This window comes from Protopterus annectens, chromosome 2.part0 (assembly GCF_019279795.1).
Source record: "Protopterus annectens isolate FY-2018-M chromosome 2.part0, PAN1.0, whole genome shotgun sequence".
Taxonomy (NCBI): domain Eukaryota; kingdom Metazoa; phylum Chordata; order Ceratodontiformes; family Protopteridae; genus Protopterus; species Protopterus annectens.
Genome location: NC_056728.1, coordinates 986,395,674 through 986,412,143, shown reverse-complemented (window position 1 = coordinate 986,412,143; position 16,470 = coordinate 986,395,674). Strand labels below are relative to the sequence as shown.

General features: G+C 45.9%; 1 protein-coding gene across 8 annotated transcripts in view; it reads right to left on the bottom strand.

The window, feature by feature from the left end:
* The window catches only part of MPDZ (multiple PDZ domain crumbs cell polarity complex component), a 3,829,210-nt gene that overhangs the window by 2,361,371 nt on the left and 1,451,369 nt on the right, over positions 1 to 16,470 (bottom strand). For all 8 annotated transcript variants that reach the window (XM_044061234.1, XM_044061239.1, XM_044061240.1 and 5 more), the window contains exon 18: positions 7,585 to 7,794. In XM_044061234.1, the coding sequence (XP_043917169.1) occupies positions 7,585 to 7,794 (210 nt within the window). The remainder of the gene's footprint in view (positions 1 to 7,584; positions 7,795 to 16,470) is intronic.

The following is a 16,470-nucleotide window of genomic DNA, read 5'->3' as shown; positions in this document are numbered from 1 at the left end:
GAATGAAAAGGCAATTTACAATGTATGGCTCCCAAGTTTACAACAATGTCTAGAAGGTTTAGGATATTTCCTTGGAAGTGTTCACACAGGTATTTTACATCCCAAGCAGACTTCACAAATAATATTTCCTCATTTAGATAGCAAATACTTAATGTGGGGTGGGAAAGACAAAAATGTAACTGGGGACATGATTTTTGAGAGTGTAATGAGTTGGAAAATTTTAAAACTTCCTTAGAGGACTATGCCAAGAATATCTGGGGAGCAAACAGCTGTAAATAACAAAATTATTCTTTTGAGCTGGTACACGGGATCTGAATTACTTAGACATTGTAAGGCCTTATTAAGTTTAATGCTATTAGCTAACAAAAAAAAGCAATTACAAGAAAATGGAAACCAAAATCTAACCCACCTGTAACTGAAGCGCTGAATATTGTTAAAGAGGGAACAGAACTGAAGATTTGATCTTTAGATAAGGGAAGGAGCACACTACATAGAAATAAATAGAATTTATGAGAACAATACAAGCAAAATGATGTTCAGGAGGAGTAATGAAGTTTAAAGAAGGCAGGAATAGAGAGATTTATGTAATGGAGCAAATGACAGTTGTTATTATAAGGAACAAAAACATGCACGTAATGAATAATGCATGAACAAAAGCATTAATTTGCTTTTTCACTTCTATTAATGCATATGTCTTAAGCGATAATTAAAAAAACTTGATCTTAGGCCTTGGCAAATGTGATAGTCTGGTAGATCAAAAGCCCGTTCCCTAAACTCCATCACCTACAGATTTCCAAAAGGCAACTTTTTTTTTGGCCTAAAAGATTTTGAATGACTTTGTGCTCTCTGATCTCCTCCACCCCATCAAGACTAATAGCCTACCCAACATCCACACTAAAGACATCAATCTTATTAAAAAATCAAGACAACCTGCTAGCATTACAAGTCTGTAGCCCAGTAAATTCTGTGTCTGTGGAACAGGTGACCATATAACCATTACACATCAAATCTATATCTGTATGGATGCGAAAAGTGTACATTTATGCCATGAATCCCTGATTTCCTAGCCTGAACACATTAAAAAGAAGTTATGTACTCACCATAACGTTCCATCTGATTAGGTACTTCATTTGTCTGCAACCTGTGGGTATCGGATCCGACCTCGGATCCGAGCCGGCAGCTTCACAAGCTAAAAGATCCGAGCTCCTAGCTCCTCACCCCTACCCATAATCCCCTGCTGCCTACTGTATTACCTCAGATCGAGTTTGCTCAGTCCTAAACAATTCACACCTTCAACAGAGGATTAAACCCTGCTTCATCTCATAAAAGACATTTTGCAGATGGCCAGTTATCCTGATATGGTTAGGGGGTATGGAGGGGGGGGGGTTGGTTGCAAACAAATGAAGTACCTACTCAGATGGAACGTTATGGTGAGTACATAACTTCTTTATCTGAAGTAGTTACTTCATTTGTTCTGCAACCTGTGGGACAGAGTCCCCAGCTACCTATAGAAAGCAACCCTGGGTGCCTTATGGAAGGATATTCCGAAGCACCGCGGAGCCAAAGGAAGCCCTACTCCTCGAAATCATATCCAATTTATAATGGGAGATGAACGTGTAAGAAGTGGACCAAGTAGCTGCTGAACATAGTAGCAATGGATCGGGTTGAGTGAGTGTGAATTCCCATAGGAACTGGTTTACCTGAGGACGTATACCCGTGGATTATGCACTGGGAAATCCAATTTGCCAGAGTTACCTTAGAAATTGCCTTTCCCATAGCTGATTTGGCAAAGGACACAAACAACTGATCAGACTTGCGAAAATCCTTAGTCCTGTGCAGGTAGAAACGTAACTGCCTGTGTACGTCCAGTTTGTGCAATGTGTATTCCCCTTTGTTCTTAAAATTTGGAAAAAATACTGGTAAATTGATTGATTGGTTAATATTTGACTCTGAAGCCACCATTGGTAGGAAAGACGGGTTAGTCCCGAGAGACACTCTATCCTTGTGAAAGATGAGGTAGGGGGGTTTCATGCACAGGGCTTGAAGTTCTGAGACCCTCCTGGCTGATGCGATAGCCACTAAAAAGGCTGTTTTCCAAGACAAGAATTTCAATGGAACCGAAGAGGCAGGCTCGAAGGGTGGACTTGTCAAAGCTTGTAGTACTAAAGTTAAGTCCCACGGGGGAGCTACAGATTTCACCGGTGGTTTCAAAAGAAAAATGCCCCTCAGGAAGGTTTTGCATATCTTTGAGGATGCTACTGATCCCAGTCCATCCCCCACATGAAAGTGGGAAATGGCTGCTAACTGCACCTTAACTGTGGAAGTGCTATCTCCCTTCTGAAAGATTAGTGACAAGAAATCCAGAATCGTTGGAATAGGAACTGTAAAGGGATCCAGGCCCTTGCGTTCGGCCCAAATGGAAAAGCGTTTCCATTTACTATTGCAAATTTTTCTGGTAGCAGGTTTATGGGCCGCCACCAGAATGGCCTTCACTGGTGATGAGATACCGGGAGTCCTAGCCATCAGAGGAACTGGATCAACCAAGCAGTCAGCTTGAGGTTTAGCAGGTTCGGGGTTTGGCATCCCACAGGATGTGATATCAAATCTGGAATGGGATCCAGAATCCATGGAGGAACAACACTGTGAGCCATAGGTAAGGAAACCAGATCTGACGAGGCCAGAATGGGGCTATGAGGATCACTCTGCTCCCCAACCGACGTGCTTTCTGAATTAACTTCGCCATAAGCGGAAGAGGAGGGTAAGCATAAAGAAGACCAGGTGGCCAAGCATGCACCAGAGCGTCTCTTGGGACTTCCCCTGAAGGGGGAAGTATTGCGAAGTACTCGCTGCACTTCGTGTTTGACGGAGAGGCGAAAAGATCGCAGCGAGGCCAACCCCATGCACGGAAGATTTGCTTCACAACTGAAGGACTGAGAGACCACTCATACGGGGTGAGAATCACCCGACTCGGTTTGTCCGCCAAAATGATGGACCGACCCGGAATGTGCATTGCTTTCAGAAAGCGGTTGGTGGATATCGCCCATTCCCACACTCTCATAGCTTCTCGGCAGAGGGGATTATACCCGGTTCCCCCCTGTTTGTTTATGTACCAGACTACCTCCATGTTGTCTGTCTGGATCGCAATAGTCCCTAGAGGGAGAAGGTCGTGGAGAGCTTGCAACGCCAAAAGCACCGCCCTCATCTCTAGGGCATTGATATGCAAAGCGGTCTCTATGGGGGTCCACGTGCCTTGGACGGTTCTGCCCAAACAATGCCCCCCCCACCCGAGGCGATAAGCATCCGTGGTCAACGTGACTTGGGGTGGGGGAATTACAAAAGGTCTCCCTTCCTACAACTCCCGTGAGCGAAGCCACCAAAGGAGGGAGTCCCTGCAAACTCTGCTCAGTGAAATCGGGGTGTTCAGCGGGTGAAACACTAATGACCATTGAACCTGAAGAGTCCACTGTAAGATCCTCATCCGGAGGCATGCATGAAGAAAGAGCCCGATGGCAGCTGCCATCGACCCCAGTGCCCTCAAGACTAACTCCGCCGCAGGAGCTGTGCTTCGAAGAAGGGCTAAGACCTGATGCGATAGGCTGTTCAGTCTGTCCGGAGTTAGTAGGGCTTGACAAATGCACGTGTTCAACTTGGCCCCTATAAACTCCAAGACCTGTACTGGCTGAAGGGAGGACTTTTGAAGGTTCACTGATATGCCCAACTTCTGGGCGAGAGTTAGAGTGTAATCCCTTGCAACGCTGAGTTGACGCCTTCTGGGGGTGACGAGAAGCCAGTCGTCCAGTTATGGAAAGACCTGAATTCCCTGGAGTCTCAGGTGGGCTGCGACCACTGCCATGACCTTGGTGAACACCCTGGGGGCTGAGGTGAGGCCAAATGGGAGAACCCTGAATTGATAATGACTGTCTCCTAGCCGGAAGCAGAGAAACCTCCTGGATCGTCGGTCCATCAGAATGTGGTAGTACGCATCCTGGAGGTCTATGGAGCACATCCAGTCGTTCTCCCGAAGAAGGGGGAGAATAGCCTGAAGAGTGACCATCCGGAACTTTTACTTGGGGATGAACAGGTTCAGAGCGGAGAGATCTAGAATCGGTCTTAAGTCCCCCGTCTTCTTTGGCACTAAAAAGAACCTGGAGTAGTAGCCCGATCCAGACTGGTCAGGGGGGATGGGCTGGATGGCTCTTTTTTCTAGCAGCTTTGACACTTCTAAGGCTGCAGCCTCACTTTGATTGGGTGGGACATCGGGGAGGCGCCTGACTTTGGGAAGTAAGTGAATGAAAGGAACGGAGTAACCTCTGGATATGATTCGGAGCACCCATCGATCTGTCGTGATGGACTCCCAATTTGACAGATGCTCCGATAAACGCCCCCTGACTGTCTCCAGAGAGGGACAGCCGGGTAAGCCCTCAGGGCTGTTGCACGGGCCTATCCGAGAAAGGTTCCCTAGACCCGAAGTTACGTGGCCTCCCCCTCTGCCTCTGGGCCGGCATCCGCCTTGTCCTCCTCTACCTCTCGAGGACAAGGGGTCTGAAGCCAGGTGGGACTGTTGAGACTTGCGGAACCACAACTTCTTTTGTCCCCTCTGATTCCTAGAAAAGGATCGTTGGAGATTCGAGAAGCGGACCCCGACGACAAACAGAGTCTTCCCATCATTCTCGCTTTGGACCAGCGTCTCGTGTACGGTCTTGCCAAAAAGCGAAGATCCGTCAAAGGGCGCATTCGCGAAGGACACCTTGAAGGGATCCGCAAAATCGCAAAGGCGGAGCCAGGCATGACGCCGCAGGATGACCCCGGCTCCACTCGCCCTAGCAGCTCCCTCAGTAGCATGAGAGAATAACTGCATGGACGTGTCATAGATGGACTTTAGGGTGGCCATACGAGTCGCAAATGTGCCCTTATCCGCGACCGTCATGGACTCTGGGGGGGCTGCAGCGTATTCCTTAATTAGGTCTCGCTGTAGCCTGATAATGTGTGCCATATAGTTCAGCGCCCTTATAGAGAAGGTTGCTGAAGCAAACATCCGCTTCCCAATGCGGTTCATCGCTCGAGATTCCTTATCCGGAGGATGGACCGCAGAACTCTCCTGTGCGAGTTCCTTCTTCGTGGCGGCCGCCAACAGCATGGCATCAACAGGGGACCCCTTAGCCCAGGACTGCCTATCTGAGGGGGGGGGTAAGAACTTTGTCAGGACATCTGGGGATTGGCTCCACGGTGTCGGGTTCTTTCCACACCTGGTGGTAATTGAGTCCACCAGGGGGTCAGCCGGGGGGGACACACCCAGGAGGTAGACGGGCCCATCTCAAACACCTCCAAGAACACCGATTCGTCCGAGGAAGGTTTTTGGGTAGACCACCCCCCTCTAATGCGCAACATTTCCATGATGTCTCCAAAGGAGACATCTTCGGGGGGTGATCTTGGGGAACCTTCCCCTTCATCCAAATCCGTGTCTGTGGTGATGGACTCAGGGGAGTCCAGGTGCCTCCTTTTACACTGCCGTTTGCGAGGCACCTCCTTGGTGGGGCTGTTCGAGGAGGGCTCGCCCACGGAGTCCTGTTCCTCCAAGGGAACTAACTGGAGGGTTTGAGCAGGCTGTCGCATAGGATGGATGATGGAGGATAGACCCACATGCATAGGGGGAGCGGGAGGATCCAGGGCCCGGACTTGGATCTGGAAGACCTCGACAGAACTCTCTCCACTACCTCAAAAGCCGAAGGAGAACTACTTTCCCCAGGCTCCGAAAGTAGTCTCCTCGGCTCCGAAGCAGGGATCGGAGTCGGAGCCGAAGCAGTCGGATCCGAGAGAGAGGTGTGCTCTGACCTACACTGCTCCGGAGATACACCAATCCCCACGGATCCGATGCTCGGCCCTGAGAGCTAGGATCCGACATGCTCGAAGGCAAGGTCGGCATCGAAGATACCGGAGCTATCGGCGCCGACAAAACCCCGGCTCCAAAAGGGCTGGGATCCGATGACTCTAAAACCCTAAACCGGGTCGGAGAAGGAGTGATCGGAGCAAAGACAGGGGCTGTGCTCCCCCCCTGAGGGGGGGAGGCAAGAGCACCCCCATCTGCATTTGGGTCTGCAGGAATCGACGCATCATCCGATCCATGTCCGCGTCGGTAAGGCTCCTGGTTGACCTAGAAGAAGTCATCGAGGAGGGCCGGGAGGGCCGCATTGACGACCTCGAAGGAGACCGGTACTCCTCCTCCTCCGGCTCTGGCGAGAAGCGAGACGAACGGTGCCAAGAGGGGGAGGATCCGGGGACCTTCGAGGGATAGCTGGTAACTTTCGAAGGGGGGGGTTGAGGGGTGAGCCTCAGCCCGCCTTTTGTGAGACCTGTGCTTATCTTTCTCCTTGTGCCTTTTTTCCTTGGAGAAAGAAGCACTAGAGTCCCCGAACTCTGCATAGCAGGGGGAGTTTGAGTCCCAGGCAGAGTGGGGGGAACTGAAGGCGCCGGGGCTACGATAGTAGCCTGAGCCTTCAAAGGGGAGGAAGAAGAAGCAGAATCCTGGGGAAGAAGGCCCGCCAGGATCAGCTTGTTCTTCCTGTCCCTAATTGCCCGAGGATTAAAGGCTGCACAGATTTGGCAAGCCGTTGATAAATGGGCCACCCCCAGGCACAAGACACACTGAGTGTGGCCATCAGCTGGAGAAAGCTTATGGCCACACTCAGTGCACTTGGAAAAAATGGCTTTGGGCCCTTCCGCCATTACACAAAGCACACACGCATCCAAACACTAAGGGGGAGGGGAAGAAAAATGCTAATGACCACGAGAAAACTACAGAAGGGGGCTAACACTGTATTTCTAAAGGGAAATTAACACTAACAAGCTTAAATTTAACTTAACGAAATTTTCTCAAGGAGAAAAAGCTGAAACGACCTCACCAAGCTTAAGGAGCTCTTCACAAAAAGCTGTCTTCAGCCGCGGCAAACTCGATCTGAGGTAATACAGTAGGCAGCAGGAGATTATGGGTAGGGGGGAGGAGCTAGGAGCTCGGATCTTTTAGCTTGTGAAGCTGCCGGCTCAGATCCGAGGTCGGATCCGATACCCACAGGTTGCAGAACAAATGAACTAACTACTTCAGATCTTACATTATTTTGTGCCTGGTTGTTGAGGCTAAACTTCTTGATGGTCTAATGATCATAAACTAAGTAACAACCTTTGACTCTATAAAGGCAATGAGAAAAAAATGGGCATGAGAAGGAAATGCACAGAACCACTACTAAGAAAGCATTTTTATAATGTGGCATTTAATAAATTCCCTTCCCCCACATTTTAAAGAAATACCACCTTCATGCAACTGTTCTAAAATAACATTTTATATATTTATGTGCAACAGTAAAGGACAACAAAAAGCACAGACCATAAATAAAATGGTTCAAATGCTATCTAGTAATTGTGCTTGGTCAATACTTTCTAAAAAAAGTTCCACTCTAAAACCCTACAAATCATTATTCATTAGTTCTTTTGGGGAATGCATGCTGGATTGCCAGTACGTGGTGGAATTATCATACTACATTTTGTCACAGACATAATGAGGTACAAGTTATAATAAAGACTGATTCTTACTGGCAAAGGCTTGGCTACTCCAATTCTGACCTGCCCCATTGGTGCACCCTTCAAAGCTTGCACAGCCTCTTCCAGACTTGCATTTTCTAGGTTTATGTCATTGACAAACATGAGACGATCTCCAGGAAGTAACCTGTCATCCTGCTCTGCAACACCTCCTGGCACCAGCGAACGAATTACTATCACCGTGTTTGCAGGGTCAAGTGGATCCTAGTGAAGATAAAAATGATACATACATATTTTTGGTGTATGGATGGCATCGTTCTAAAATTAGGTTATCTGTTCCATATTCGAAAAAAAAATCCTAACTTTTTGTTTTTTAACAATTGTTAGTTTAAAAATCTTTTCCAGTACATTCAAAGAAACAAAGAGTCTATTAAGACACAACTAAAACACAGATCTCTCCAAATGCAGCAGTTAGTTAAGTAAAAGAACATAGCTATGAATATTTAAGAAAGTCAATATGGTCCTTTAACAGTAAGACACTAATAAAATGGTGGTACAATTTGAAATAGTTTAATGTAAGTAGTAGTATGATCATAACTAAATGTCTTAATGCTATAGTTTAATGGGTACACGTTTAAATTTTGTGCTACACTTCTGCTGTATTTTACCTTCTTAAGTACACCTATATAGTACAGAATAAAACTCCCTACTACATCTGTCAGTCAGTGAATGTAATTACACAAAATTTACAATATGTTTGTACCTGTCACAAATGTCACATGCACTCATAAATGGGTGGTATTTAACATTAAAATCAGCATTAATTATAATATTCCCACCAGCTCTTCAGTTCCTCATTGAAAGATAATAAAGAACATGTAAAAGAGAATAATACTACTATGTGGTCAGCTGGTATAGGAACTAAGGCAGTCAACTGTTCCATCAGAAATCTCAATTCAAAACACTGTAAATGGCAGACAGGAAGTGGGTGCTCTATGACATATTGGACTTTGAAGATTTCCACCTACCAGTAAAGATCTGTACTAAAGAGGATAGAATTCTGGATGAAATCCCTCATCCTCCCCTCCCAAAAAAAAAGAGTTAGCTATGGATATCTAAGTGAAGCAAATGTTAGCTACAAACAGGAAAAATATCACTTTGTAGTTTGCAGCTGGAGAAAAAGAAATAATACTAATCAAGAGACAATGATGCAAGACCACAGTAGACTGACTGTGCTGTGCTGGGGGGAGGCTCAGACATGAGTTAGCAGACTGGAGGTCCAATATGTTTTCACCTCTGGTAGGGGAGTTTACCAGCTGATCCAGGGCGTTTAAGTTGATGAATTCCAGGAAGCGCTAGGCTTGGGAGTTTGTACTCGAGTAGTTTTCTAGGTAGTAAGTAGTAGCTAGTAGTAATTTTATATCAGCTGTATTGGCTGGCTCAAAAGGAGGCATTGTGAGCTTTTCCAAGACAAAGTTGATGTCCCATGTAGGTATCGGTGCTCTCCTTAGGTGTCTTATGTTTTTGCCCCTCTGAGGTACTGTCTTAGCAGTGGATGTGAGAAAATAGGAGGTTCCGTATTGTAATGCGCTGAAATGGCAGAGGCATGGATCTTAATTGATAAGAAGGATAGGCCTTTGTCCAGCATCTCAGTTAGGTATTGTAAAATCTGAGGAATATTTGGAACAAGTGGTTCAAGTCCTTGTGCCTGGTTCCAAGCACAGAATCTCTTCCATTTTTCTGCATAAGATTTCTTGCTGCCGGGCCTCCTGGCTTCCAAAATGACACCCATAACAGCTTTACAGAGAGGTGTATTCTGAGTGGCTATATTATTTGCCATGCAGCCAGATTTAAGGTTCTGCGTTGGCTGTGCAGGATCTGATTGTTTTGTTGAGTCAGAAGATGAGGAATTTGAGGTAAAGTCCAGGCTGGGCGTTGAGACAAGCTCTTTAGGATTGGGTACCAGTGCTAGCGTGGCTAGTCTGGGGCAATCAGAATCATTTTTGGCTTTTCTTGTCTGACTTTTAGGAGTACCTTGGGAAGGAGAGGCAGTTGTGGAAAGGCATAAACTGTTAAGGTTTTCCAGCTGAATGATAGAGCATCCACTTTCCATGCTTGTGAGTGATAAGTCCTTGTGCAGAATATCTGTAGTTGGCAGTTGTGAGGGGAGGCAAAAAGATCTATGTCTGGGGCATCGCCATTTCCTTGTTATCATGCTGAAGACTTGTGGATCTAGTTTCCAATCGTGAGGGTCCATGAGGTTTCTGCTTAGTTCATCTGCCAGAGTATTTTTCTTTCCTGGCAGGAATTGTGCCTACAGATGTACTTGACAGGTCAGTGCTGTGTTCCACAAAGTCATGGTTTGCCTGCAGAGGGGGTAGAAATGTGTGCCCCCTTGCTTGTTTATGGTACCACATAACTGTAGTATTGTCCATCTTTAGCAATAGTTGTCGTAGATGTAGTAGATCCTTGAAGGTTGTCAGGGCATTCTGTACAGCTAGCATCTCTTTTTGATTGATATGAAGATGCATTTGGTCCGCGGGCCATGTGCCCTGAATACATTTTTCTGCCATTTGTGCCCCCCAGGCATAATCCGATGCATCTGTTGTTAGTGTCTGCCTGGTTGTGGGTAAAGTGAAAGGCTGTCCCTTGTTGTGGTGACAGGCCAGTGCCCACCATCGAAACTCCTGTTGCAGGCAGGGAATAAGAGATATTACTGTTTCCAGGCTGTGGCAATGTTGAGCCCAAACACTTTTTAGATACCATTGTAGCTTCCTCATATGCAGTCTTGCATATGGAATTAGCAGGATGCAGGATGCCATGAAGCCCAAAGCCTGCAGAATTTTTCTTGCAGGTAGCTGGGTCTTTGTTGCCATCATTTGAAAGTAATGAGTCAGTTGCCTTTGCTTGTCTGGCGTGAGATAAGCCATCTGGGCAGTTGTATTTAAGCTTGCACCCAGGAATATTATCTCTTGAGAGGGTACTAGTTTTGATTTCTTTTCATTTACTGTGTACCCTAGACAAATTAGTAATCTTTTTACAAATGCCAGATGCTTTAGTAGAATGTCCTTGCTTTCTGCTTGAATAAGGCAGTCGTCCAAGTAGGGATATATTTGGATTCCTTTTTGTCTGCAAAAAGCAATTACTGGTGCCAGGCATTTTGTGAAGACCCTGGGCGCAGTAGATAAGCCAAAGGGCAGTGCAGAGAATTGGTAATGCATTGAACCAGCTATAAATCTGAGGTATCTTCTGCAAGTTTGTCTGATTGGGACATGCAGGTATGCCTCTGAGGTCTAAAGTAACTAGCCAAGTCTTCTTGCCCAGCATGGGTAGAAGTTGCTGCAGTGTCAACATTTTGAATTTTGGAACGTCCAGGAAAGTATTTAGAGTAGACAGGTCCAGTACTGGTCTCCAAGCGTTGTCCTTTCTGGGTACCAAGAAAAGTCTTGAGTAAAACCCTTGCCCTGCTCTTCCTGTGCTACTTTTTGAATAGCCCTAATGTCCATGAAAGCAGAAATTTGTCTTTGTGCCTCTGCCCATTGATTGTGTGGCAGGTCTGGCATACCTTTTGGCCTTGGTAGGGTGTGAAAGTGGAACATGTAGCCCTGAGAAACAATATTCAGTACCCATCTGTCCTGGGTGATCGTGTGCCAATTTTGTGAGAAAAGTGCTAGTTTTCCCCCTAAGGGTGCTGCCAAAAGGTAAATGTTTGGCATAGGTAGAGGAAAGTCATTGGGACTGTTTCCTATAAGGTTGTGATTTGTCTTCTCCGCCTTTGGGGGCTGAAGCACCTCACTGTTTAGGTCTGTATGAGCCTTGGGACTGAGATCTGCCTCTTGGGCGTCTGTATCTGCCTCTTTGTGGACTGTCTGACACTGGAAAGGACCAATTTTTTGAAGGCCAGTTCCTGCTAAATCTGGGTGGCTGAACCTGTAAGAAATCCTTTACTGTCTGCATTGATTTTGCTTTATTCTCCATTTTCTTTAACACCTCTTCTGCCTTAACACCAAACAAAGTATCATGCTGTAATGGAGCATCCAATAATTTTGCTTTAACATGATCAGGTAAACTTTGTTCTTTTAACCAAGCATGCCTTCGAATGACAGAACCTGTAACTGCGGCTCTGCAAGAAGCCTCTAATGAATCAAAACCATATTGTAGAGTATGCTTTCCCACTTGTTCAGCTGCATGCAATAAATCCTGCATTTCCTTATTTTCAGGACATTCTGAGCTTGTAAGCATTTTCTGTTTTAGCAAAGACATTAGGTGTTGTTGATATTTAAGCATGTGAAACTGGCAGTTTAAAGCCCTTACAGTTAAAGTAGCAGAGGTATATACTCCCCCCCCCCCAATCTGTTCAGTGCTATAGAATCCCTATCAGAGGGAACAGGGTTTTTTGCAGTGGAAGCCTTGACCCCTTTGGGACCCTGAGAAATTGTTTCTGGGTCAGCAGCAGGGTTTTAATAAAGAAATTTATGAGACTCTGGGACCCTGTAGTACCTATCTGGCTTAACTGGTGTAGGGGGTAAAGAATCAGGAGACAAAATGGATTCAGAAAAAACATCATCAACAATATCTAGTACAGGGGGGATAGCAAGGGGCCTGTGCTGAGGCAGTAAAAGAAAGTCTCTGAGCCTTTTCTTGGATTCTGAATAATCCTGGCTCTCCCAATGGGAATGCTCCCTCATGGTGTGCAAGGTTTCCCCAAAAGAGTAATCCTCAGGAGGAGAGGCTGAAGGGATAGAGTCTTCAGCGTCAGAGACCTCATAGGGAAGAAGACAATATCCCTGTTCTGAAGAGGAATAAGAGGAAATAGAAACCTGGTCAGAGGAGTCACAGTCAGTGTCTTGCCTAGGCCTTTTATCAGGAGGGGGATGGGAACCCCTGATCAAAGTAATTAGGTCCTCGGCCATTTTAAGCATCTGTTTCTTTGGCATGGATGACTGTCCAGGAGAATGCTGTACTTGTTTATTTGTCTTTAATGGTGTTTTAGACTTTACCTTGGCTGCTGAAGTGGTCTTGATAGTAAGCTGCGTAGGTCTGAAAACACCCTCAGAAGCCGATGCCTGCTCAGCAGTTTTGGACCCATCTGAGGGAATAGTTTCCGTAGGCCCAATACCTTGAGTTTCCAGAGGCCTAGTTGTCTCCACGTGGGAGTCGGAGGTGGCCTGTGGCTCTGAGGTAGCGGGTGTCAGGGGCTGCGAAAGCGCCTCATTGAGAACTGGCGACTGGCCTAGAAGAGGCTTCGTCGTCGGTTTTCGACCTTGGATGCCTGTCCTTTTCTTTGCCCTTGCGCTTTTTATGAATTCCGGTCGTTGGTTGTTCCAACAGCATTATATAGTTAAACCTTCGGCCAAAGTAATGTAAAGCAAAATCAAACCGATGCTTAATAGTGCGTTGGTTGAATCTAGCACAAAACCGACAACTAGCAACATCATGGTCAGGGCCTAGGCAAGGAATACAGTAAGAGTGAAAATCCTAATGAGGTATTTGCTTCCCACAAGAAATACAATTGTTAACTTTTACTGACATCGGTCTGGAGCAAGAAAAATTTTCCCCAACGGGGTACTTAGCTTTATTGAAGACTTCAGATCTGAAATTCGATTTCGAAAATCTCAGGAGTCGGCTGACCGGCACTTGCGAACTGCTTTTGCTTTGGCAAGAAAGACTGAAGAAAATGGCGTCGGCTGCATCTTATATACCCCTGGCGTACTGACGTCAGGGAAGAGGCGACAGCAACAGAGGCCAGACCAGGACTTTGGAATTCAGGCTGACTGCGGGTAGCCTGCCAGCAGGATAACCCAAGTGTAATGACTGCAACAGTGAAACACGATGAACATCGGTGGTTCCGCTGCACAAGGGTGGGCCCACAACCGACCAATAAGCCTGACCAGTCTGATCTGTAAGGCAATGGAGCGAATCATTATGGAACTCATAAATGGAGAGATTGGGAACATCCAAACACTTGACCCCACACAGTTCGGCTTCATCAATGGCAGATCATGCCTCCTGAACCTGGTGGACTTCTTTGAGACAGTTACTCAGGCTATAGATAAGGGAAAGGAGGTACACATGGTTTACCTTGACCTTGCTAAAGCATTTGACACCATTCCCCATTCCGGTATTATTGATAAACTCACCAACCTGGGCATAAACCCTTACATCACAAGATGGATCGGAAACTGGCTCTCAGACAGATCCCACAAAGTAAGAGTAGCGGGATCTATGTCCGAATCCAGACCAGTAACGAGCGGTGTGCCTCAGGGCTCTGTCCTGGGGACCCTCCTGTTTGGCATATACTTCTCAGAAGTACAGACAAGCACTGAAGGGCTGTGGCTGACCAAGTTTGCGGACGACTGCAATCTGGGTGCTATAACAGAGTCTCCGGCCGACATGGATATCCTCTAGAAGGGCCTTAACGAGACTGATGCATGGTGTCAAAGCCATGGTCTCAAGCTAAATGCTAAAAAATGCATAGTAATCCCCTTTGGAAAAAACAGAGTACCTGCAAACTACCACATAGGAGGTAACCCCCTGAAATCTGAAGTAGTAATAAGGGATCTAGGGACCCAAGTAGATAGTCAGCTTTCCTTTGATAACCATGTTGCCAAGGTGGTTAGAAAATCCTTCTGTGTGACCCATCTGACCACGAAAGTGTTCGCATCAAGATCTAAGGATGTAGTGGTGCCCCTGTACTCTTCCCTCATCAGACCCATTATTGAGTACAATGCACCGATTGGAATGTACCTGGCTAGGCATCTCCAGCAGCTGGAGAGACCACAGAGGTACCTCACTAAGATGACTACTGGCCTCAAATAGTTGCCTTATGCAGCATGATTGAAAAAATTAAGGCTTTTCTCTGTTGCATACTGCCTTCTCAGAGGCGATCTCTGTCTAACATACAGAGCCATGTCCAACCCAGAACTGTTGAACATGCTCCATCTTACCAAAACCAAATCCACTCGAGCTACACGCTCTAGGGATATAAACCTCAGCACAACAATGAATAGAACATGCTGGAGGTATAGATTCCCTTCGGAAAGACTTCCCTTGCTATGGAACAAGGTCCCGATCTACATAAGACAGAGCCCCTCACTATCACTCTTCAAGAGGAACCTTGACGAGTGGATGGGTAATAGAAAGTTCACACCAGGGATCATACCAACAGCTCTACTAGATAGGGGTCAAGGGTACTAGCTGCTAGATCAAGGGTCTAGGGAACTAACCAAAGGGGTAGTGAATACCGCCCAACGTGGCTGGGCTAATATATGCCTTCGGGCAGATAGCCCAATACCTACCTATGAACCTAAATAAACTACAAGAATGCATCAGGGAAGTGGAGTATTTAAGGAGATTTACACGGTTTTGAAGAAGACATAAAAACAGAAGACAGTTTAGACATATAAAGATCACAAGTTAACAATTAGAATAAAACATAAAGGATACAAAAGGTTACAAGAATTGTGTGTGTCTGTGTGCGAAGGAGGAGAAGGCAGAGCTCAAGCAGGCTAGCCAAAAGAGAAATAAAAAGTCAAGTCAGTAAAGGTGAAAGCTTAAAAGGAGCTGGCAGAATGAATTAGGAAAGAGACCGAGAGATTTACTTTTAGGTATATAGCATAAAATATGAAACCAGAGACAGACCTGCTCAAGCGGATCAATGAAGTGAAGGCGCTCACAGAAGACTGAGTAAAAGCAGAGGTGCTAAATGAATACTCTACTTTAGTCTTCAGAATGGAAAGCAGAAGGAGCATCCAATGATGAGTGAAAGGCAGGGCAAACCGGGGAGAGGACTGAAAAGAGACGAAAAAAAGAGGAGGAGATGGAGAGAGGACTAGCTGTCCTTGGAGAAATCACAAGGAGCAGATGGGTTACATTCCAGAATCTTCAGTAGTCTGTCCAATGTGCTGCTAATTACCTGGGTGGAGATCTACAACAGTTCACTGGTTACGGCAAGAGTGCATAAGAACAGGAAGAGAAGGTATAATACCCTGTACAATGAAATATGTGGATAAGTACACATTAATTAGTTTATCAACAGTGGCTGTGAAAGTGATGGGAGAGAATCCGGAGAAGACTGCTGGTTGTTTTCTTACAAAACCGCAAGGTTCAAGATAGTAGCAAGCATGGGTTCATAATCAGAATGATCTATCAATCAAACCTGATTCAGTTGTTATACTCTCCCTAAACTTTACCAAGTCCTTTAAAATTGTCCAACACAGGCAGTTAGCTGACAGAAAAAAAAATGGAGAAGCTGGGATTGAGCTAAAACTGAGAACCTGGACTGCTGTATGTCCGAAGGGTAGGACATGGAGGGTTGTGCTGAGATACAAAAACAGAAATATGGAAAGTACCTAATGGAGTAATACAGAGGTGAGTCCTGGGTCCAGAACTCTTCACTGTATTTCAGAGATATCTAAGGGAAGATAGAATAGAGTAACCCCTTTGCTGATGGTCAGGCAGTGAAATTCTTCATTGGCATATATACTGCATCAAGGCCACAGAAACCCAGCACCAATCATAATGTTGAGCTGTATCCTCAAGGGGGACAGACACCAGAACCAAAGAAGTAATGCTGCTTTCACTCCACCAGACCAACATCTTGAGTACCGTCTACAATTCTGGAGACCATGCAAAAAAGGGGTCATCAGGCTTCTGAAAGTCATCAGAAAAGTGCACTGGATTGAGAGGAAGGATAGAACCAGAAACTAGAGGATTTGGAACTTCTCTCTCTAGAGACCAGAAGAATCAGTGGGTGATATAATATGCTTACACAAAATCAAATCAAACAGCTGTGAATGGGACATCCAGAAGTGACAGTGTTGAAGAGAGAAGAATGGACAGAGGCAGCAGATTATAGGAAGCTCCAATAAAGAATGTGTGGTGGAGAGGGAATCCAAAGAGGCATTCAAGAGAACAACGGACAGGTGGATGTAGGGGAAG